This window comes from Poecilia reticulata, chromosome 4 (genome assembly GCF_904066995.2).
Source record: "Poecilia reticulata chromosome 4, P_reticulata-male-v2, whole genome shotgun sequence".
In the NCBI taxonomy this organism is placed as follows: Eukaryota; Metazoa; Chordata; class Actinopteri; order Cyprinodontiformes; family Poeciliidae; genus Poecilia; species Poecilia reticulata.
In genome coordinates this window covers 33,164,650-33,190,186 of record NC_088833.1, presented here as the reverse complement: position 1 = coordinate 33,190,186, position 25,537 = coordinate 33,164,650, and the positions used below count along the sequence as shown (strand labels likewise).

At 41.1% G+C, this 25,537-nt stretch overlaps 1 protein-coding gene across 4 annotated transcripts in view; it reads left to right on the top strand.

Moving 5' to 3' along the window:
* slc5a9 (solute carrier family 5 member 9) overlaps nt 1-25,537 on the top strand; it is an 88,872-nt gene that overhangs the window by 23,885 nt on the left and 39,450 nt on the right. For all 4 annotated transcript variants that reach the window (XM_017304328.2, XM_008408152.3, XM_008408151.3 and 1 more), the window contains exons 3-6: nt 15,710-15,781; nt 16,743-16,847; nt 19,083-19,247; nt 19,344-19,449. In XM_017304328.2, coding sequence (XP_017159817.1) covers nt 15,710-15,781; nt 16,743-16,847; nt 19,083-19,247; nt 19,344-19,449 — 448 coding nt within the window. The remainder of the gene's footprint in view (nt 1-15,709; nt 15,782-16,742; nt 16,848-19,082; nt 19,248-19,343; nt 19,450-25,537) is intronic.

Genomic DNA, 25,537 nt, shown 5'->3' with positions numbered 1-25,537 from the left:
GCAAAATGTGAAGGTAGATTCTAAAATCAAAGATTTGAAACCGTTCTTAGATGAAAATGGTCTACTAAGTGTGGGGGGAAGACTGCATAATTCAGATCTTAGTTTCAGAGAACAACATCCTTGGATACTACCGACAAATCACAAGTATTCTGAACTATTAGTTCAGTCATGTCACGAAAGAGTGATGCATTCTGGTGTAGGAGACACATTAACTCAAGTTAGAGAACAATATTGGATTTTGAGAGGCAGACAGCTTGTAAGACACATTGTTTCAAAATGTTACATTTGCAAAAAACTAAAAGTTAAGGCAGCACAACAGATCACTGCTCCCTTACCTCGAGACAGAGTAATAGAATCACCTCCTTTTGAAGTTACTGGTGTAGATTTTGCTGGACCCTTATATGTTAAAACTAAGGACGGGTCTGTAAAATCATATATAGCACTGTTTACATGTGCAGTACATTTAGAGTTGGTCTCAGATCAGACTACAGAGAATTTCTTATTGGCCTTAAAGAGATTCATCGCAAGACGAGGTCTATGTAGGGTCATTTACTCCGACAATGCTAGAACATTCAAAAGGGCGGACAAAGATTTAAAAGAGTTGTGGCAAAATATCCAAGGATCGACACTCACAGAGTTTTTCACTGACAAGGGAATCACATGGAAGTTTATTGCTGAGCGAGCAGCTTGGTGGGGGGGATTCTGGGAAAGGCTTGTGAGATCTGTAAAAACATGCTTAAGAAAGGTACTAGGGAAAGCATCCTTGAGCTTTGAGGAGCTCACGACTGTTCTTACTGAGGTTGAGGCAGTGTTGAACTCTAGGCCTCTGTCCTATGTAACTAGTGATGCATTGGAACCCCAGCCACTTACCCCATCTCATTTCCTAGTTGGTAAACACTTAACTTCCTTGCCACCAAAGATTAATCCTTCACCTCACCTAAATCAGGTACTCACTGCAAACTGTGAACAGCTAGGTAGAAGGTGGAAATACCAACAGAAACTTTTGATAGGCTTTTGCAAACGCTGGCGCAGAGATTATTTGATGGACTTGAAATCAGCCCACAGGGTGAACAGTCCTACTCCAACACTACTTAAAGTAGGAGATGTAGTTCTCTTGGGAGAGGACAATACACACAGACAGACATGGAAAATGGGTAGAATCGTAGAGGTCTTTCCAGGCAGGGATGGTCTCATACGTTCATGCAATGTTCGTACTTCGACTGGGGCTTGTTACACAGGCCTATTCAGTTATTGTATCCTTTAGAGGTATTTTAAATGAAAGGTAAATCTTATACAAATGAACAGTTGTTCATCGGGCGGGAGGATGTTGTGACTTTTTTACACTTATATGTTGTTCAGTATGATAAGTGACTGATTTACAATTATATGTTAAGCATAAATTACATGATTATTATTAATTGAATTGAACATGATTGTATATAATTACAAGGATGAAGTGAAATATATTTAAGTGCAAGACATGATTTATTTGAATAGAAGAAGTCTTTTATTTTGAAGAATGCTTAAGTATCTGGTTCTGTTTTGTCACTATCTTGCTTTGTTGATATTTTGGTTGTCTTGGTTACGAACAGCTGTTGCCGTTATCAGCTGTCGCCGTTTTCTCTCTTCAATAAAGAACTGAACAGAAAGGTTCAGTAAAAGACATACGAGCCTCCGTTTTGTTTGAAGAAGCTTCACTCCGTAACACCCCCAATTAGCACAGGGATGCATGTTTTGGCAATATGGATTTCCAGGCTGCCAAAATATGCATTCCCCATCTATTCTCCTCAAATATTATTATAGTGATATAAAACTTATACCAGCAGTTCATGGAACTATTCAGGTTATGTAGAAAAAGTTATTTCAGTCTTAACTCTTTATTTCTCAAAGTTAGCACAGGGATGCATTTTTGGGCAATATGGAATGGGGTTATAATTCAAGCTAAACGGAAGGTTAAAGAAAAATGCACTGGCTGTCGTACGTTGTCAGCAATTCTCCGATCCTACTGGAAGCAACCAACCAGGAAAGTGTCAATATCATAATTAATGAAGAACAGACTGTTGTGGAAACAGCTAACAGCGCCTAGAACTAACAAAATCTTATAAATTGGTAAGTAAGTAAAAAAATCGTAATACGAAAGGAAAGACGTTGAATTTAGTGGATAATATGTATAAAGTGTATACAAAAAATTATATACAAGAAAACGATTAGAAACATCATGGAAGAAACTTATATACATATATACCCACACAAACGCACACACACACACATATATATATATATATATATATATATATATATATATATATATATATATATATATATATATATATATACATATATATACATTAAAAAAAATAAAAAATTATATGACTATGACTCAATGCCACACACATGGATCATTGAATGCTTAGAGATGACCACAGTGGTGCCTGTGGTCATTGGTGCCCTCGGGACAGTCACCCCCAAACTAGAGCAGTGGCTAAAACAGATCCCAGGAACAACATCAGACATCTCAGTCCAGAAATGTGCAGTTCTAGGCACATGCAAGATACTGCGCAGAACCCTCAAGTTCCCAGGCCTCTGGTAGAGGACCCTCAGAGGATGAAAGAAACCACTCGCGGAGGGTGAGAAGGAATTTTTTTTTATATATATATATATATAATACACACACCTATAGATACAATCAAAGACACACACACTCTCTCTCTCACACACAGTTGCTTATGGTCCTAGAATTATTTTTACCTCCTTACATGTCAGGAACATGATGCCGCCTTCTCAAAAAATGAGCTACCAAACAAATATTGATGATTAAGAATAAGCTTTATACACTGATATAACCCCAATATCAGCGTATACCTGTGCTATCTTGGAGAAATAAAGAGTTAAGAGAGAAATTACTTTTTCTACATAACCAGAATAGTTCCATGAACTGCTGGTATAAGTTTTAAATCACTATAATAATATTTGAGGAGAATAGAGGGGAGATGCATGGTTTAGCAGGCTGGAAATCCATATTGCCCAAAAAATGCATCCCTGTGCTAATTTGAAGAATTAAAGAGTTTGAGTGAAATAACTTTTTCTACATAATCAGAGTAGTTCCAAGAACTGCTGGTATAAGTTTTAAATCACTATAATAATATTTGAGGAGAATAGAGGGGAGATGCATATTTTGGCTGGCTGGAAATCCATATTGCCCAAAAAATGCATCCCTGTGCTAACTTTGAGAAATAGAGTTAAGAGTGAAATAGCTTTTTCTACATAATCAGAGGAGTTCCAAGAACTGCTGGTATAAGTTTTATATCAATAGGATAATATTTGAGGAGAATAGAGAGGGGATGCATATTTTGACAGGCTGGAAATCCATATTGCCCAAAAAGGCATCCCTGCGCTAATTGGGGGAAATAAAGAGTTAAGAGTGAAATAACTTTTTCTACCTAACCAGAATAGTTCCATAAACTGCTGGTACAAGTTTTAAATCACTAGGATAATGTTTGAGGAGAATAGAGAGAGGATGCATATTGTGGCAGGCTGGAAATCCATATTGCCAAAACATGCATCCCTGTGCTAATTGGGGGTAAAAAAGAGCTGAAAGGATTTCACCTTTTCTTCGTAATGACACTTGTTTTCTGAGCTAATGCTATAAGTTTCATATCAACAAAACGGATGCAAATATTTTCAGGCTCATAAATTAAAATGCATTCCCTCCTACATTAACTTACTAGAAAGTTAAGCATGATATAAAATGTTCTACATAATGGGTCTCTGTTGTAATGCTTTTAAGCTATTATGGTATCAAAAGACTAAGCAGAGAATTTCAAACCATTTGCGGAGAACGTTTACAACAGACACGGACTAAAAAAAAGTTCGACTCATGTGTCAATAAAGGTGTAAAAAACGTATTTATTTCAAGTAATGTGCGAAATAAAACCCACCGTTTAAGGGATTACATGGAAACGTGATAATGTTACAAATATCTTTAAAATTTCCTCTTCGGTCATATTTCAGTCCGTTTTCTCGTGAATATGCGAGAGCTTAGAGCGATGCGCACTCCCGCGACAGGGGATGCAAATTTGGGCAGGCATGCGTTTCTGGGCATAACACCGGCGGATCTGACCATTTTCACGGCGCTTCTGATCGATTTCTCAGTAAAAACTACTCATATAATCATGTCAATGTGGTAACTTTCAGTTTAATCGGCAGCTATCAAAATAAAAATACATACATAAATATAACGAGGTGTTGTGTGGAGGTCTTTTTGCGCTGTTTTGTGTCATTTTAAACTTTGGGAAATAAAAAGCAACTGTTTCCAAATTCTCAAAAATTATGTGTGACGGCATACTAGACATTTCCTTAATCCAGTAATCTGTCATATTTTTCATTAGAACGGGATTTACCAAAAAGTTTACACTCTGATCTTTTCAGGAAGTCCTTATTTTTGTGCCCTGCTATCGACCTGCTTCCCTCCTCCTTTATCAGAAATGAAAAATTATAAATGCACACTACGTGTTGGAAACCTGTGTTTGTTGACTGACTTTTATTTCAGTCTTACGAGACAAAAGCTGAAAAAAGATTGATTCTCTTCGCGTTTAAAATGACACAAAACAGCGTAAAATGACCTTCACTCAAGACCTCGTTTATTTATGTATGTATTTTTATTTTGATAGCTGCTGATTAAATTGAAAATTACAACATTGACATGATTATATGAGTAGTCTTAATTGAGAAATCGATCAGAAGCGCCGTGAAAATGGTCAGATCCGCCGTATCCACCTCTATAGCTGCAATGTGCGCCCCCGACACAGGGGGAACAGATTTTCACAGGGGAACAGAATTTCTCACAACACCGGAACCAATCTATGTGGCATAAATTCAAACGGAAATACGTCACCACCTCTCGTGGCATATTTAGCAAAAACTGTGAGCTTTTCTGAAGTAATTAAAGACACAAGTTCAAATCCCTGCTGAGAGTAGAACTCCTTCAATCAGTGCTCCTGATTGAAGGAGTTCTGATTGAAGCACTGATTGGCTAAGCCAGTGTTTTTCAACCACTGTGCCGCGGCACACTAGTGTACCGTGAGTGATCGTCAGGTGTGCCGTGGAAATTATCCAATTTCACCTACCGTATTTTCCGGACTATATATCTGCTACTTCTTTCCTACACTTTGAACAATGCTGCTTTTCTGTGGATTTTTCTTCAACCACCAGGGGGCTCTGTAGCAGGAAGTGAATCATTGGAAGTCAAAATTGGAAATCAAAGAAGAACGCGCTAATTTTCATTTAGAACAAGCACATGCTAGCAGCAGCCACCATAGACATAATATAAGGATAGACACCTCATGGACCGCTCTCGTCTATTGTCACGACGAGATTTAGGGCGGCCATCTTGGAGCGGTCCACCACTCCACTCATCGTTATGTGTTTAGCAACCAAAATGACGTATCAGCGCATTTAATCAATCATAACACATTTTTTTTTAATTTTTTTTTTACTGGAAACCATATTCAAACATCTATTAAAGCTACATTTATAAACAATTGTATTAAGTATTGTAGTAAGTATGTTTTTACTACATAGTTCAGTATATTTAAATATGCTTAGTGGTTATAACAAAAGAATAGGAATGGAATATTCTGATATTGATGTATGATGAGCATATTAAAAAGCACACAGCCGTTCAAAATTTATTTAATAAATTATTTAGTAATATCAATACATATTTATATAACTATACAAACACAAATAAATAATGATTAATAATGGCACAAATAAATAATGATTAATACTGAATAAAATATATTGGATTCATGTATGTATGTATGTATGTATGTATGTATGTATGTATGTATGTATGTATGTATGTATGTATGTATGTATGTATGTATGTATATGTGTTTTTCAGCCGATGAGTTCTAGCTTCAGAGAGATTCAGCAGCTGAGATTGAGTCCAAAATCCGATGTGAGATTCATCCATGCTGCAGTGAATCTGTCTCTCTTTATAGATCTCTCTCTCTTCTTCCTCACATCGTGTCTTTATGAAACATTCAAAACAAAAACGGAAGATTTGGGATGTATCTTACTAGTGAAAGAATTGCATATAAATAATAGTCTTTACCACCTGTGTAAACTTTGCTGGTGAATGTTATAACACATAATATAAGTTTTATAATATGTGTTATATTGTTTCATTTCTAATAGACTGACACAAGAGCCTATAAGTCAATGTTAGAGAATAATTAACTTTTTTAGATTTACGGAATCTCGGTTAGCCTTCATAGCGGGGCTGAACCCTGTGTTACACCAAGCACTATAGCTAATATTAGCTGGTATCTCGCCGGTGGATATAAATACAGTAAAGTAATAGGAGTATACAGGAGTATACAGCTCCAAGATGGCCGCCGTATTTCCTGCGCCGGAGCAGCCAATACTCTTATATTATGTCTACGGCAGCCATGACGGATAAATGTTTTCAAACTCATATGATGCAGCTTCTAAGTTGAGGAGTATCGATCTGGTAGTACAGGAGGGAAATAGAGCCGCTGCATGTAAACTCGGCATGAACAAAACCGGATTTGGAGACGGAGAACTGCGTCCTTAATATATCCAGCAGTTATTAGGACGCAGCCCTCTGCTGCCCTCTGCTGGGTCCTTATGGGAAACCTAGAGCGGCAGAGATACCAGCGGCATGTAGCCCGGTGCAGCTGATATATGCAAGTTCAAAAAATTTGAAGGTATGGTTGATAGTATGGTGCGCTCATAGTCCAGAAAATACAGTAATTGGTCTTAAAAGATTTCTTGAAAACGAATTAATTATCTGCAAATAATGCCATCTTTGAGTGTCTTTGCTGTAGTAGTGACTAGCGGCGAATTCATGTAATTTTATTACCACTAGATGGCAGTAGGTACAGAACATTTTACATTAAAACAAAGAGAATTAGTGGTGCATGAATGTTACTACATTCATGCATCACATACGACAGTGTTTTGGCACTTTTCAGGTGTATTTTTGAAGTGGACATGTTAAGTGCAATTTGACATAAGAAGTGTAAAATATGATAAAAATAATTTTTTGTGTTTATTTGATTCCTATTCAAGACACTGATAAGAATGACTATATATGTAATATAGGCAGCTACAAAGTATCTTTGTTTACGTTTTTGGTTGGTGGTGTGCCTCGGGATTTTTTCAATTAAAATAATGTACCTTGGCTCAAAAAAGGTTGAAAAACACTGGGCTAAGCAATGTAATGTGATCCTCTGCAGCAAGTGATGGCAAAGCGGGGCGCGTGATTATGACTTTACACAAGTGTGTCCAGGGGTACGACTCATCGTACCCCTGGGGTTCGATCGCACCCAAGTTAAGAACCACTGTTTTACAGCAATCCAAATATCAGTGGGGTGAGGGAAATCTACAGTAAAATGTTATTCTTAAGTTAATTTAAAATACCTGAAGTTATGTGTCACAGGTTCGAGTCCCGGCCTGTTGACCTTAGCTGCATTTCTTCTGCTATGGAGAGTAAATAGTCTCAAAATACTAATGCGTGTGCAACACTGGATTTATAATACATGTAAGAGTCCTTGTGTGTAACTTTAAGAAGTTGTATCTGTGAAACATGATTTGTAAACTGCACAGTAAAAAATGCTGTGTTATTTTCATAACCCAATTTCTGGGTGGAAGCTGTTGGGTCATACGTTGGGTTAGTTTGACCAAATATTGGGTCAAAATTTATAACTCAAGAGTTGGGTCAGAAATTTACCGGAAGTCTACAGCCCGAACACTTCTGTTGGGTGAGGGGTTGGGTAGATTGACCCATCGGTTGGGCAGCCTTAAGTGACCCAATTCCAATTTTGTTGACATAATGCAATCTGTATCTGATCTTTTCATAAAAGTCTGAACAACACATGTTGGATTTTTTGCGAATGCGACCCAGGATATCTGATACGTATCCGATTTAAAGGGATCCACGATTAGTTATAAAAATAGACCTTATTTGGGAAATATTTATTTTAGATGTCAAAACAATACAATAATAACGCTGTACATTATTTAGTTTTTATAAATTTCAATAAAATATTTTCACAGGAATGTCATGTTGTTCACACACTGCAATGCATTCTGGGTAAATGACATGTAACGGTCCAACGTTATTAAGCCTTTTCAATTTGAACCGGAGCACATTGAAATCAATCGGAATGTAGAAATCACAAGAGGTGATGAAGATGAGGAGGACCAAACAGAAGAAGAGGACAGAGTTGGCTGTAGGAGCTGGTGTTTGCTGCTGCTGCTACCTTCAGCTTCAGAAATGAAACAATGAATGACAATGGAAAAAAAAGAAGGGAAAAACAGCTGGTCTTAGTAGATGAGAGCTTTCCCATCTCCTCTGGGCGTATCACAAACAGCAATTTTTTAGGTAATAGGAAAACTGCAACATATTTAGGCCAACATGTTCAACTAATCCTGGACTTAACGTCCAGGTCTCATTCATCTGACCTGAATGTCAGTGATACGCGACAACTGTCACTATACTGTCCTGATATGCCCAAAATCCCCCCATGGCGGACTGTAATAAGTACCGAGTTGTTTATGTGATTGCTCTGGTCAGATATCCATCCATCCATTTTCTTCCGCTTATCCGGGGTCGGGTCGGGTCGCGGGGGCAGCAGCTTCAGAAGGGAGGCCCAGACTTCCCTCTCCCCAGCCACTTCTTCCAGCTCCTCCGGGGGAACCCCAAGGCGTTCCCAGGCCAGCCGAGAGACATAGTCCCTCCAGCGTGTCCTGGATCTTCCCCGAGGCCTCCTCCCAGTGGGACGTGCCTGGAACACCTCACCAGGAAGGCGTCCAGGAGGCATCCTGACCAGATGCCCGAGCCACCTCAACTGGCTCCTCTCGACGTGGAGGACTACTCTGAGTCCCTTCCGGATGACCGAGCTTCTCACCCTATCTCTAAGGGAGAACCCAGCAACCCTGCGGAGGAAACCCATTTCGGCCGCTTGCATCCGTGATCTCGTTCTTTTGGTCATGACCCAAAGCTCATGACCATAGATGAGGGTGGGAACGTAGATCGACCGGTAAATCCAGAGCTTTGCTTTTTGACTCAACTCTCTCTTCACCACAACGGACCGGTACAAGCGCCTGCTTCACGGCAGACGCTGCCCCAATCCGCCTGTCGATCTCCCGCTCACTTCTTCCCTCATTCGTGAACAAGATCCCCAGATACTTAAACTCCTCCACTTGAGGCAGGACGACCCCCCTGACCCGGAGAAGGCACTCTACCCTTTTCCGGCTCAAGACCATGGCCTCGGATTTGGAGGCACTGAGCCTCATCCCGGCCGCTTCACACTCGGCCGCAAACTGCTCCAGTGAGAGCTGCAGATCACGATCTGATGAAGCCAACAGGACCACATCATCCACAAAAAGCAGAGATGCGATCCTAAGGCCACCAAAACGGATCCCCTCAACAACTCGGCTGCGCCTAGAAATTCTGTCCATGAAGGTAATGAACAGAATCGGTGACAAAGGGCAGCCTTGGCGGAGTCCAACTCTCACTGGAAACGAGCCCGACTTACTGCCGGCAATGCGGACCAGACTCTGACACCGGTTATACAGGGACCTGACAGCCCGTATCAAAGGGCCCGGTACCCCATACTCCCAGAGAACCTCCCACAGGGCCCCCCCGAGGGACACGGTCGAATGCCTTCTTCAAGTCCACAAAACACATGTAGACTGGTTGGGCGAACTCTCATGCACCCTCCAGGACCCTGCAGAGGGTGTGGAGCTGGTCCAGTGTTCCACGACCAGGACAAAACCACACTGCTCTTCCTGAATCAGAGGTTCGACCATCTGACGGATCCTCCTCTCCAGGACCCCTGAATAGACCTTACCAGGGAGGCTTAAGTGTGTGACCCCCCTGTAATTGGAGCACACTCTCCGGTCCCCCTTTTTAAACAGGGTGACCACCACCCCAGTCTGCCAATCCAGGGGAACTGCCCCCGATGTCCATGCGATATTGCAGAGTCGCGTGAGCCAACACAACCCTACAACATCCAGAGCCTTATGGAACTCCGGGCGGATCTCATCCACCCCCGGGGCCCTGCCACCGAGGAGCTTTTTGACCACCTCGGCGACCTCGTCCCCAGAGACTGGAGAGCCCAAACCCAGAGTCCCCTTGCTCAGCTTCCTCAACAGAAAGCATGTTGGTGGGATTGAGGAGGTCTTCGAAGTATTCCGCCCACCGGCCCACAAAGTCCCGAGCTGAGGTCAGCAGCACACCATCCCCACTATAAACAGTGTTGGTGCTGCACTGCTTTCCCTTCCTGAGACACCGGATGTGGACCAGAATCGCCTCGAAGCCGTACGCAAGTCTTTCTCCATGGCCTCTCCAAACTCCTTTCTACGCCCGAGTTTTTGCCTCAGCAACCACCCGAGCCGCATGCCGCTTCGCCCGCCGGTACCCATCAGCTGCTTCTGGAGTCCCACAGGCCAAAAAGGCCCAATAGGACTCCTTCTTCAGCTTGACAGTATCCCTCACCGAAGGTGTCCACCAACGGGTTCAAGGGTTGCCACCGCGACAAGCACCAACAACCTTGATGCCGCAGCTCCAATAAGCAGCCTCGGCAATGGAGGCACGGAACATGGTCCACTCAGTTCCGTTCCTCAAAACCATGCCCCTCCAGGTCTCACTGTCATTGCCCACGTGAGCGTTGAAGTCCACCAGTAGAACAAGGGAGTCCCCAGGAGGGGCACTCTCTAAAGACTCCAAAAGGGTGGGTAATCTGAACTGTTGTTCGGCCCGTAAGCACAGACAACAGTCAGAACCCGTCCCCCCACCCGTAGATGGAGGGAGGCTACCCTCTCGTTCACCGGGGTAAACCCCAACGTACAGGCGCCGAAATGGGGGGCAACAAGTATGCCCACTCCTGCCTGGTGCCTCTCACCGTGGGCAACTCCAGAGTGGAAGTACGTCCAGCCCCTCTCAAGGAGACTGATTCCAGAACCAGAGCCATGCGTCGAGGTGAGGCCAACTATTTTTAGCCGGAACCTCTCAGCCTCGCACACTAGCTCTGGTTCCTTCCCCACCAGAGAGGTGACGTTCCACGCCCCAAGAGCCAGCTTCTGCAGCCGAGGATCAGACCGCCAGGGTCCCCTTCCTCGACTGCCGCCCGTAACACATAGCACACGACCCCTTTGGCCCCTCCGACAGGTGGTGAGCCCATTGGAAGGGGGACCCACGTCTCCTCTTCGGGCTGAGCCCGGCCGGGCTCCGTGGGTAAAAGCCCGGCCACCAGGCGCTCGCCATTGTGCCCCACCTCCAGGCCTGACTCCAGAGTGGGGCCGCGGTGACCCGCGTCTGGGCGAGGGAATGCTAGATCCAAGGTTGTGGTGCATCATAAGGGGTCTTCGCGCTGCGATTTGTCTGGTTCCTCACCTAGGACCTGTCTGCCTTGGGTGACCCTACCAGGGGCATAAAGCCCCAGACAGCATAGCTCCTAGGATCATTGGGACACTCAAACCCCTCCACCACGATAAGGTGGCCCGAGGAAAGATAATAACTCTCTGGTCAGATAATAACTTCAAAATCGTAAGATACGTTGCTCCACCATTAGCATCCACGCTTACTTCCGCAAACACTGAGAGCTACTTTTTTATGGCAGTTGGCAAAACACTGAGAATGCTCTCTATGTGTGACATTATTGCGCCTTCTACTGCATATGCGGGAAATTTTCAGGTTGTTTGCAGTTCACGTTGCAGACCGCATACTGTTGTTGCACAACACGGCCCCCCCTTCTCTCTCTATCTACTTCCCCTTCTGAGAGGAGGGAGACGTTGCAGCCAGCTCTCCATCTAACAGGTGAATTGAGTTTCTTAAATCTGATGGGATTTACCCTGTCCAGAACTGAAGTAAACTCTGTTTAAGATGGCGTCGAGAAAGACTAACCTGGTTTCTAACGACCTCCCCCTCCAGATGTCCCACCCTTTTTCACCCTGTGAATTAGCCAGATTGAGCAGCCTGCAATCAACTAGCTTCACAGAGCACACCTGTTAACGGTCACTCTTTCTCTTTATTACAACTTGCACTTGTTACTGAACCAGGTTGGTTTTAGTGACTCGTGCGAGTCCCAAGGGTGTTGTTTTAGTTTTGGCTAAAAGCAACCTATAAAACATTTTCTACTTTTTCCTCCCAGAATCAAACTTCATAGCTATTTCACAACCATCAAAGAACTTTAAGGTGACTCATTAATTGAACATCCTTTAGATTTTCTTAATGCTAATTATTTTATTAGTAAGGCAATTTTGCAAGGGTCAGTACAGCTTAATACAGTAGCAGAAATAATCAAATAAGTAAAATCCATAATCTAGCCTATCTTTCCCTAATGCTGACACTGAGAACTAAAAAAGGGAAACTTTGAGAGAGACGGACAGAGTTTGGCATTTTGAACCCCAGAACTGGCCTGATGATGAAGAAGGTGTTGCAGCGGCAGGAGGTTCCCAGTACAGGAAGAGTACTGACTTAGAGCGGCAGGTCTCTGGCCTCAGGGTGACTTCCTCATGCGCGTAGTGGTCCTCAGCTTCCTGTCTTGCAGCTCTGTAGCTCCCTTCTCCTCGTCTCACGATCTTCCTGGTCCCACGGAAGGAACACACCAGTTCTTCCTCTTTGCCTTTGTTCTTTGCCTTTGTCTTTATCTTCATCTTTGCCTTGGTCTTTGTCTTTGGGGGTCTAAACCCAGCTGTTGAGAGAAGTGCGATTTGAAGCCACATGTTGCTGGGCTAACGGGTTGGTCCCCATGTGCAGAACAGTCTTCGGCTCTGTGGCCCCGGCTCTTCTTCAGCTGCAGAGCTCTTTGTCCATCTCCATCTTGGCTCCAAGCTGCCTGAAGGATCCAACCAAAGATTCCTCTTTTGCACCCACCTTATAAAGCAGGCGTGTCAAGCTCCAGGCCTCGAGGGCCGGTGTCCTGCATCTTTTAGATGTGCCTCTGCTGCACCACACCTGAATAGAAAAATTAGGTCATTAGCAAGGCTCTGGAGAACGTATCTACTCAAAGAAGATGTAATTAAGTCATTTCATTCCAGTGTTTTGTACCTGTGGCACATCTAAACACTGCAGGACAGCGGCCCTTGAGGACTGGAGTTTGACACCCCTGTTATAAAGGGTTTATCCACCTTTTGGTGCATTTGCATTGGCTAGCTTTGTTGCTGTGCCTGTCTCATTGGCCCACTGCTTGGACAGATGATCTCATATTCATCACCTTGGAGACATTATGACCTGATCTCTGTTCCAATGATCCCCAAGTTGCTCAATAGTCCTTCTACGTCTGTTGCTTGCCCAACCTTTTCTTAGGAAAGTTGAAATTTACCAATAAGGCCTTGGTCACTCCGCTCTCCTATCAGTTCCTCCGTTCCCCTGACCTTTCACCTACCATCTACCTCCAACACAACATCAGTGACCTTTAATTACAGTTTCACATTTTACACTATTTCAATTTCAATGTCAAAATCACATTTATAACCTTTTAATTTCTCTGGTTTACCTTTCATTTATAATACTATAACCATTACTTATTAGTTACTCTTATTATAATCATAATGTGAGTTATTACAGACACTTCTGAACAGAAACCAATAATAATCAATTATATACCATGTTACAGTTACTTGTTTCATCTGTAAGTACTTCCACAAGTGTAAGAGTAAGTTTAAATATTCTTATAATCAAACCAATATTAATTATTGGCCCAATTATAAGTTATTATTAATTTAAGTATTTTACTCTGGGTTTTATCCAATTACTCAAAATGTTTAGATTTTATTCTTTAAACCTTTAATGCTTTAAAATAAGGAATGGTCTGAACTATTTTTATACTGATGCAAGCTGGAAACTTCCTCTTTATTCAGGAAACCAGCTCTTCCTGTTTCATGACTCTCTTTCTGCCTGACTATGATTTTTTATGATTAAATAGAAAAAAGTAGAATTAAAGCAAAGTTTGCAGGACACAATAACAACACACACAACCAGATTAATTTTATTACCGTCTGACTCTGATGTACACAGGTGACATCAAGGTGACATCTTGATGTCACCTGTGTAATTATTTTTAAGGAAACTTTATTTATTGTTACTATTAAACTAAAATCTGCAGCATGGGGAAGTGGGGTGAGCTCGACTTTTCTTGACAATACAAGTTGCATATATTTGGAGATATGAAGGGCAACGGCATAAAAAAAATCTGATTTGACAAAAAAAATCGGAATTGGGTCACTTCAGGCTGCAGTGTGAACGTAGCCTGTTTTCTCTTCATATTTCCCCTCTCTCACAACCCACTTTCCTCTCTGACCACTCTCAAATAAAGGCCACGAGAGTTGGAAAAATGTATTACTAGGCCTGTTGCGATAAATGATAAATCAATTAATCGCACGATAAATTAAACCTATCGACCTCATTTTAATTATCAGCCTTATCGTCTCTTCCTGCCTTTTTTTCTTTCTATTGATGACACTGAATGAAACAAGTCTCAGCTCCGGTGCTTTCCACTGACCCTCCCTTCCTCGTTTTCTTAGTGTAATGTCCAGCGCAAATTACATGCGTTGTCGGCCCATTTTCAAAACCTGAGAGACACCTTAGCCGACAGAAATCCTAGGTATAACGGTTTGATCGGGTTTGTCGTGCCATGTAGTGTCCTGCCACCTGGGCCTAAATAATGGCTACAAGTCCAGTTAACTAATTTTAAAATCAGGCATCAATCAATGCTTTACTAGAATCTACCTGTGATGCATGTGGCTTGAGTCAGAGTAAAGTCCTGACTGAATGAAAATCATTGTAACCTATTTATGTCACGTTAACGAAGAACAGCTGAAAAGTTACCGGGTTTATCAACTGAGGTAGCAATTTGGCTCCAACTCCTCCTTGTCATTTCTATATTCTTTGCAGGAAATGTTGAATAAATATTAATGTTGTTTCCACATATCATCTCCAATGTTCTCTGGATTTCGGGTCGCGCCGTGTCAGCTGTTTGGGATTTCCCTCCATAATTTCTCCTCAGAAAGCACGGAGGAGAATCCGCGCTTTCTGATTGGCTACCTGTCACATTCAGCTTTAAGCTCCCAGTCGGGGAAAAAACCCTGATTTAGATTGGAGCGGCCACGATGATATAAATCACACTACAGGATGATCGGTTACGAAATCACCAGCGACAATCTTAGATCAGCCAACGATCTAAGATTTTCGTAAAGGGAAAACAGGGGCAAAAAATTGTGTAGTATGAAATACTGCATTAGGTAGTCAGATGTGCCCATCTTCTCTATTTAAATCTAGTGATTACTGAAAGGCAATATAGTATACAGACTTCATAATCTGCACTCTTTTGGTGGAATGCAGTATTTATTTCCACTTTGGCTTTATGTTGTTTACTTTTTATTCAAGTACGATTTTTGTTAATGGAGACTGAGAATCCATTTTATTTTTGGTTGTTTTGTTTGTTTAGTTTATCAGTTCCAGTGTTATGTGTTCTTTTGAAAATAAAGTGTATCTATCTATGGCAGGAAATCGCATGCATTATTACATCATTTCCATTAAATCAATGTCAAAAGGTCTTGAAACAATATTATCGTTTATTGCAATAATTCTTTAGACAATTAATCGTCCAGCAAAATTTGTTACTGTGACAGGCCTATGTATTACTGATCTAATGTATATCTTTTTGTTCAACAGTCATCAGTGCGAGCTAATCGGACCACGGTGGGGGGATATTTTTTGGCTGGTCGTTCCATGACCTGGTGGCCAGTAAGTACAAACATTTTTATGCAGAGATAGTAAATGTTTCCTCCTGGCTTGCTCATATTGTAAAAAAGTTGAAAACATGGACGTTTCTATTTTCCTCTTCTATTAAATACAACTATTATTTTCACACTTCCTACTACTTCCATACAAACTTAGTGCATTTTGCTTCAGGCTTCTGTGGAACCTCTGGAGATGATGGTACAAAAGGTTTTTATATAAAATCTATGGACAAATGGACAACTCTAACCATCCCCTTCATAAGACTGTCTTAAGAAAACAAAGTGTCTTCAGTCAGAGGCTTTTACAAATGTGCTGTACGTTCTGTATTACTACATAAGGATCACATAAGGATCAGTGATCCCACAGCAGGAAGGATACATCTTCAATAATCGCCATCTTCAATAACTCTTTAAGACGCTTGAAGAATCTTGAATAAATCTTAATTACAACAATTGATTTACGTCTGGGATCAATAAAATATATTTGAATTTAAAAAACAGAAATCACAGACAACACTGCCTACAAAATGCAGATTTGCTCTTTTATTAACAGCACATAATCTAAACATTTATCAATCAATTTTTTTGTATAGCACCTTTCAGTAACAAGACAGTTCAAGGTAGTTTACATAATTAAAAACACAAAAATACTAAGTTATAGAACACACAGTCAACAATTGAAGCATTACATTTTGTCAAGTGTCAGCGTTACACATCAGAATATTAATTAAAGTTTCATTGATTATGTTTGAAAAGACGTTTGAAACATAATCAATGAATAATCTAAAGGTTTTTCCAGGTTCTACTTAAAAGCCTCCATGCACAATCAACTGTGACATTGATTGTGCATGGAGAATATATCCACCAATAAAAAACAATCCACCTGATTAGACTGGCAACCAATATATTCAATTAAGCTAATTAAAATGTTCTTGTTCCTCTTTATTATATAATTTTACTAACAGATTGGAGCCTCCCTGATGTCAAGTAATGTTGGCAGCGGTTTGTTCATTGGACTTGCAGGAACAGGAGCAGCTGGAGGCATTGCTGTGGGAGGATTTGAATGGAATGTAAGTGTCATGAAATGCGGTGACGATGTGGTGAGGTAGACGCAGCGGACCCTGGTTTAGGAAATTAAATTACAATTTTAATGATAATTCAGAAACACAAGGTCCAAAAACGGATATATATATATATATATATATATATATATATATATATATATATATATATATATATATAAATGAATGAACCATCAAAGCTGAACAAGGCAGCAACTGACCTGAGAGAGAGAATTGTGGCCCGAATGAACACCAGGCAACCCCGGCGCCAATTACAACGCTTGAGTGAAGTACCATCAGAAAGTCTCATTGAAGATGTGAATGCAGCATTGAGAACTATCCCTACAAATGCCATAACAGAAACCAAAGAGCTGATATACAACTAAGCATCAGTTAGTTGTATATAGCCAAGCATCCTTGAGATGCTTGGCTATAAGAGCAACCATGAGACCCAATATCCACCATGGAAAAGACGGTTAGAGGTTAAAATCAAGATAACTAGGAGGGAAGTGAGCCAACTGTCAGAACTCCAAAGGGGTGCTATGAAAAGATCAGTACCTAAGAAGTACAGCCAGATACCCATACCTGAAGCACTCGAAACTGCCAAAGGCTCCAAGCCTTGGCCAGCCTAAAGAGAAGAGCCTAAAGAGACACACAAGAGAGAATGAATCCAGGAGGATTAACCGGCTCTTCTCCACCCAACCAGCTAAAGTGTACTCCCAATGGCAGGGTAATAACAACAGAGCAGACCCACCAAGGCTGGAGACTGAACAATACTGGAAAGGCATATGGGAAAGGGAGGCGTCCCACAATAGCAATGCACAGTGGCTAACCTCTCTACGAGAGGACCACAGCAACCTCCCTGAACAAGCCCCAGTAACCATCACTGTGGCAGATGTCCAAGAAAGAGCCTCAGGTATGAAAAACTGGACCAGGACCAGGACCTGACATGATCCATGCCTACTGGTTGAAGAAACTCACTGCCCTCTTTGAGTGACTGGTAACTCAACTGAACCAGCTGCTACAAAATGCGAGTCACCCTGAATGGTTAACTGAAGGGCGGACAATCCTGATCCAGAAGGATCCCTCAAAGGGTTCAGTCCCATCCAACTATCGGCCAATAACCTGTCTCTCTACAACATGGAAGCTCATGTCAGGCATCACAGCAGCTAAGATAAGTGGGCACATGGATAAATACATGAGCACGGCACAGAAGGGCATAGGCATAAATAGCAGAGGAGCCAAACACCAACTCCTCGTAAACCGCACAGTCGCACGAGACTGCAAAACCTGACACACCAACCTGTGCACGGCTTGGATTGATTACAAGAAAGCCTATGACTCAATGCCACACACTTGGATCATTGAATGCTTAGAGATGTACAACATCAATAGGACCCTAAGAGCCTTCAATTGCAAACTCGATGTATGGAAAACCACCCTTGAAGCCAACTGCAAACCACTTGCACAAGTGTCCATCAAATGTGGCATATACCAAGGAGATGCTCTGTCCCCACTGCTGTTCTGCATAGGCCTGAACCCGCTCAGCCAAATCAACAAGACTGGCTACGGATACCGACTCAAGAATGGGGCCACCATCAGTCACCTCCTCTACATGAATGACATCAAGCTGTACGCCAAGAGCGAGCGAGACATCGACTCACTGATCCACACCACCAGGATCTACACCACTGACATTGGGATGTCATTCGGACTAGAGAAGTGTGGTCGGATGGTTACAAAGAGAGGGAAGGTCGTCCACACAGAAGGGGTCTCACTCCCAGGAGGAACAATAGCAGACATAGAGCACAGCTACAAGTACCTGGGAATACCACAAGCAATTGGCAACCTTGATGAGGTCACAAGGAGCCACAGCCAAATACCTCCAACGAATAAGGCAAGTCCTGAGAAGCTAGCTCAATGGCAAGAACAAGATGCGTGCAATAAACAGCTATGCCTTACTAGTAATCAGATACCCTGCAGGAATAATTAGCTGGCCAATGGAAGAGATGAAGACCACAGATGTTAAGACTCTGAAGCTACTAACCATGCACAGAGGGTTCCAGAGTTCTACAAGCTGCACAAGTTGTCCATGTTTATGTCTTCATAAATATAGCCATCTGATTGGTTTAAAATTACACAATACGTCATGTTTGGTATAATTTATCTTTTATCTTTGGTATTGATTTGAGTTCATTGAATGCAGTAGTGATTAAACATATCAAAATGATATTATCTTAATAGGCAGCATGGGTTCTGGTGGCTCTGGGTTGGATCTTTATCCCTGTCTACATCTCTGCTGGTGTGGTGACCATGCCTGAATACCTGGCCTTCCGTTTTGGAGGCCGTAGGATCCGCATATACATGTCTGTTTTATCCCTGATTCTCTACATCTTCACAAAAATATCAGTAAGACATCCATTTACTTTACAGATGCTTACATGGCTGATCTTTTGTCAGAGGTTACAGTGCTGTAGTGTCTTTGATCATATGTGTGTTTGTCAGACAGATATGTTTTCAGGGGCGCTGTTCATCCAAGTGTCACTGGGCTGGAATCTCTATCTGTCTACAGCCATATTGTTGTTGGTTACAGCTGCTTACACTGTGGCAGGTACACACACACACACACACACGCACACGCACACACACACGAGCGCACACACACACACACACACACACACGCACACACACACATCAATTTCAAGTCCTGTATGTCATGATATTGGTTAGTGAAAAGTAGTGATGGGCCAGATGACATCGAAACCTCGACACATGTGCTGAGCAAACAAGATGAAACCGTGTCGGTGCGCGTATCACTTTAAGGAAAAACACGTGACCGATACAGTTCCCGCGTCATTTGGATGTGACCGCGCCAAATTGTATTGATGGAGAAACGGCGTCAATACATTTGTGGGTTTTGTTGGATGGAGATACTTTGTGTTCTTTGCTTTGCGTTGGTTTTGGGCTCATATTTGACTACCAGCATGGATCAACAGAGGAAGTTTTCTCCCGCGCAAGATCATTTTGATCTTATAATTTAAAATAATTATTCCGTTTTCATTTCACTTTTCATCATTTTTCTTTCGGATTATTCAAATTCCTTTCCATGGGATATTTGAGTTAGTTTACATGGATTAACTTTTATTTAGATTGTAGGTGAAAATTGTAGGATTTGCTCCCAAGATTCGTCTTACTGTAACCAGAGCACTTCCACAATGCTGAGGCATCAACGTGCCCAGCATGAGGGGGATGAACTGGTTGACATTCCCTTTATTGAATTTGCCTGCAATGACTTTCTAAATCCAGCAGATGTCACTAAGTGACAAAGCAACACAGTCTCAGCACAGTGTGGACACAGTTTGGGAAATGTGCCACACACCCATTGAGGCCTCATCTGCCCATCACTAGTGAAAAGTTTGACCCCCAAGTAGTAGAGTTTATAGATTTAATGGAAAAATGATGAAAATAAGAACAAAACCAAATCCAAAAACATCCCACCAAGAATCACAAGGGAACACAGAAAATCACAAAGGACTGACAGAAGTAGATGTGAAAATCTGATGAATAATGGGAGAAAATGAGGCTTAAATACTGGAAGGTAGAAAGCTAGACAAAACCAGGGCTAATGAGCTAATTGATTGCAGGTGAGAGTGGTGAGCAGGAGTCAGGCTGAGGGGCAGGACGAAGGTGGCACAGGAAACTACATAGCTGTGACGTGCTGTGAGGTTGATGGCTAGTGAGGGACTGACAATCAAAATCATAAGACCCACTACATGCTATTGTTTACATACTCAAATTTTTCGCATGCGGACAACATTAAACGGCAAAAGACTATACTTTCACATACCATCCATAGCCGCACTGCCATGGTAGAATAATTCAGTTAACTCAATGAAACTTATAAATATAGATGTAGCAGACCCCCCACCCCAAATGAAGGATTTTGGCTTTACTGATGAACAGTGAGGTTATTGGGAATAAACCCTGAGTTTCACCATAAGAGCTGTTCAAACACACACAAAAAAAGGCAGTGTAAGCTACAAACCAAGCTCTAAAACAGTAAAGTTTGAAAACTAAAAATAACGTTCACCATTACCAATATCAACTGATTCAAAACTATACCGTATTTGATTACAATAAAGCAAAAATCACAATTCCAATTGATCAATATTAGAAATATCCTATTTACAAAATAAACATACCTTGTGCCTCTGTCAAAGGGGCCGCTAATAACAAGATACATTTTATAACAGTGTCGCAGCTTATCTTCCGTTCCTTCGATTGCCAAGCTGCCGCTGCACAGCATAAACAGAGAAAGTTCTCCTGTCAAAATAAAAGCATTAAATTTAAAACCCAGAAGTCAACTAACAAAATAAAGACAACCCCCCCAAAAAAAGAACACAAAAAATAAGGAGCTTAACCTGAGGTTATTTACAATAGATATTATTAATTTAGTGCTATGCTTTACAACAAAGGGAAAACCCGTTGAAGTACAACTCAAAACCACTTCTTTCTCGCTCAAGCTATACATAGACTCGTTGTGTGTAGCTTCACTTATTTACTGTAGGGCTAGCTCGCCGTCTCTTATCCTGCAGATGCTGAGACACAAGACCAATGTCTGGGGTCATAAGCGCCCCCTGCCATGAGGCAAGAGAACTTGACTTCCTCACCCCTAGTCTGTTCTCTGCCATTTATGATCACTGTGTGTATAACACAAATCACGTTATACACACAGTTGGTGACAACAAACACGTTATAGATAAGCTAAATGATGGAAAATCAGTTTATATATTAAATATTTTTTAACCACTGTATTGGCGACATACAGACAAGAAGAACATGCTCTGAGTGGCAGCCAGCGCAGTTAGCGAGAGGTTGTGCAATCCAAGGTGAGGCTCAGCTCACTGCTGCCTCACCAGCTTTGCTACTGAGCATTTGAATGAGAAATTGTGAAAATTCAGCGATTTTGAAGAAAAAATAATCAAAATTGGTAAAGCTAAATGAAAAATAAATACTTTATAGTACAAAACACAGGGTGAACATAGCAATATAAATTATCATATAATTCTTCCATGATGTCAGGTGAGGCTCTGCCTCAGCCTCCTTCCCTGACCGCCCATCACTGCTATATAGATATACAGGGGAGCACAATAGAGTGAGGGAGCCAACATAAGGGAGCTGAAAATAATTCTAACACTAAAAGAAAACATAATAAAGTAGAAGACAAAGACGAGGGGAACTGCAAAAGAACCAAACAAAATAGAAACAAGGTTGATCTAAAAATAATAACTAAGGAACACAGAGCTAGAGCAACTAGAGCAGGGTTATCCTCGAGGACCCAAAGTTGGTCCTCGAGGGCTGGCATCCTGCATGTTTTAGTTCTCTCCATGGTGGTATAACAACCTTCTCAGCATGTGAGCTCTTAGGCCTCTAACGAGCCATCATTTGATCGAGGTGCATTACACCAGGGAGAGAACTAAAACATGCAAGATGCTGGCCCTCGAGGACCGACTTTGGACACCCCTGAACTAGAGGGGACTAAACAAAGAAATAACCTAACTAGAGTAATTAAAGAAATAGATTCAGACATAATAGAAGAACTAAACCCAAAAGCAGTGGTGGCCAAGGTGGGTCCTGAAGGCCCGGTGTTCTGACTATCTGTCATATCCATAAATCCAAATTTGGTCAGGATATTTTGTACCTATAGCCGGTATGAAACGGGGTGATAGAACAACACAGCACTTTTAAATTTCAATAATCAGAATGCAGAAATTGTTTCCATTGTTTTAAAAGGTTTATGTCAGTCTGCCTTTTCCCCATCGATACGCTTCCCGACCGCCCTGCACCTTAGAGGTTAAAAAAGACGATCACATTGCGCAAAACTCTGAAACTGGAGAAGCAGGACATAAAATGGAGCGACAAACTAGATGTGAATTATGGCATAAAAACAGAGAATCCGACGCTGAACAGTGAAAAATTAACACATGATGTGAAACACATGACGATTAGACGGAGCAGCAGGTGATGATGAAAAATTACTGATGATGACCGTCAATAAACGATAAAATAAATGTAGCAACAGGAAAGAAACTAAAGTGAACATAGCAATAAACCAAGAGAGGATAATACTAATCAAATGAAACTAAATGGAAATGAATGAAGAACAAAATGCAAGAATAAACTAAGAAACTAAAGTAAATACAGAGGAATAAACTGGTATGGCAAGACCTTTAGAGCAATAATTAATACAGGGACTGTATGGCAAGAATAAACAGACACTATTTCCAGATAAAAGGTAAAATAATATTGCTGAAATGTCATGGGTTTGTTGAGACCATATCTAATACTGAGAATAAATATATCTTAAAGACCATAACAGTAAAGAACTGATCACTTATTTGTTTATGATTTGATATATTTATTCAATATTATTTTCCCTTTCAGTGTTAATGTCATGAGGCTTTTGACTCCATGACACTTTCAATTTGACTCATTAGGATTTGAATAAGAACCAGGTTTGTTCTTTGTAATTTCTGTCCAGTAAAACTATTAATCTATAATAATCTATAATCAATAGACATTATAAAGATATAATCCATGTTTCTATCTCATATTTGTATGGCATTAAAAGGAACTTTTGTTTTTCCACTGAAAGCTCTGGTTTGCACAATAAATGCCATGTGGGTGAAGTTTTATGGATGATGCTCTGATGTCCCATTCTCCTGAAGGCAGCACAGAGCTGCACCACCAGAAACTGACAAACACTGAATAGAAGAAGAGTTATGATTAATGTAGTTACAGTTCTATCCATGTTTTAATGTTGCAGAGCTCAGTCGTTTTGGAAATAGATCAAAGTTTAAACTGATATTGTTGTACATCTTTTATCTGGTCATTTTGTGAAATATTTAACTAGAATATGGCAAAGAAGAATATTTTTTCCACTCTGATTGGCTGCTGTTAGTCCTACCAATTTTAACTTGAATGTTCATTGCATTTTTTGTAGACACCTGTATTATTTTTATATTATTATATGTATTATTATTTTGATGATAAATACAGAAACAAGCATAAAAATCAAAACATCTATGTGACGGTCCGATCAGTAAAACAAAAGGACAACGGCATATATAAAAAAATATTTTCTATTTATTTTTTCCAAAGAATATCTTAACAAAAAGGTTGAACAACAAATCTAAAAAAATATAACAAAATGGGCCCAAAAGAAATCAACTAAGGCAACATAACTCAAGATAACAAACCAAAAGACTGACCTAACAATGAACACGGGAATTTATACAAACAGGCTAGCCTACACAAACAAGGAGGGGTAGGGAAGGAGACAAAGACAAATAATGTATAAACATAAATGACTAATTCAAAGTAAAACATTTTAACTTTATCACAACTATAAAAACTAAAATAACCTAATACCAAAAAGGTTTTAGCAATTATGCTATTAGTGGAGAGAGGCAAATTGTTTCACATCAAGTCCCCTGCTTCCAGCAGCCTGATGGATTGTTCCACTTCCTGGTTTTCTTTTCAGCCAACCACCTTCTGCCAGCCAGTCCTTAAATTCAGCAAAACAAATTATTAATGATCTTAAATAAACATAAGGTGTTTACTAAATGTGTGCACCCAAATTAGTAAACAACCTAATTCAATAACCACCACCAAAGAAAAAGTGAAATTCTAAATATATTATATGAAAACATTTAAATAAATACTAACACTGAGGAAAAGGTGGAGGAACCTCCACAATCTACAATAGTGATAGTAATATTAATGATAAAATAATGGTCAGTGCAAAGTAGCCTGCAAATTCTTTGGTGGGGGCGGTGAGGGACCTGGATAAAGGCTGGGGGGGCGCTGGGCCAAAAAAGGTGGAGAAACAGTTTTAGTTCTTTCCCTGGTGGTAGGCCTTCTGGATTTTCAGTTGAAGCAGGAGATAATAACTAAAGGACGACCAACACAGCAGCTGAAAGTTTTGCTTCGAGACAGTTTGATGATTCTCAAATGGAGTAGAAAAGACATGCCGGGGATAGACTTGGCTTTGGATGAACGGATATTTTTGTGCAGAATTAGGGGTGCATGGATTTCATTGATAAGTAAAGGTAAGACAGCAATGAGATGTTTTTATTTATTTTTTTATGAAATGTGCATTTTGTGGGCTAGAGTTAATGTCTAAATAATTCAGTAAAGTAGAAGCGGTAGCTAATCTGCCACACAATTATTAATAAAACATTAAGCCTGAAACATACTACAACAACAGACTAAATGTTTTGTTCTGTGTGCAAAATTCTTGACCGGCGTGCGGCTTCCTTCTGGTCCTCACCTGCTGACCAGCTTTCTCCCAGTTTAGGCTGTGTTTCCACTCCGGATAAGCTACCCGCTATTTAGCTTTTGACTTGTTTTATCTGGATCCACTGTTAATGGGTTTTCTGTTTCAGGCAACTGATTGTTTGGAACTGCAGTGCTTTGGACGCTCTGCTGTCTTGTCTTGTCTTGCCGGCCGCTCTCAACTAAACTTGTTGCGGATTGGGCCGGCTGTGTGGGCGGGGCGTTACTCCTCTGGCCATATGGCTCCCCATGGACCAGAGGAGCCATGCAGGTTTCTGCAGACGTTTCTGCAGACCTGTGGGTCTGCGTTTCATTGGCTAATGCCCATTTTACGTCACAGCGCAGCTATCACGTGGGTTACC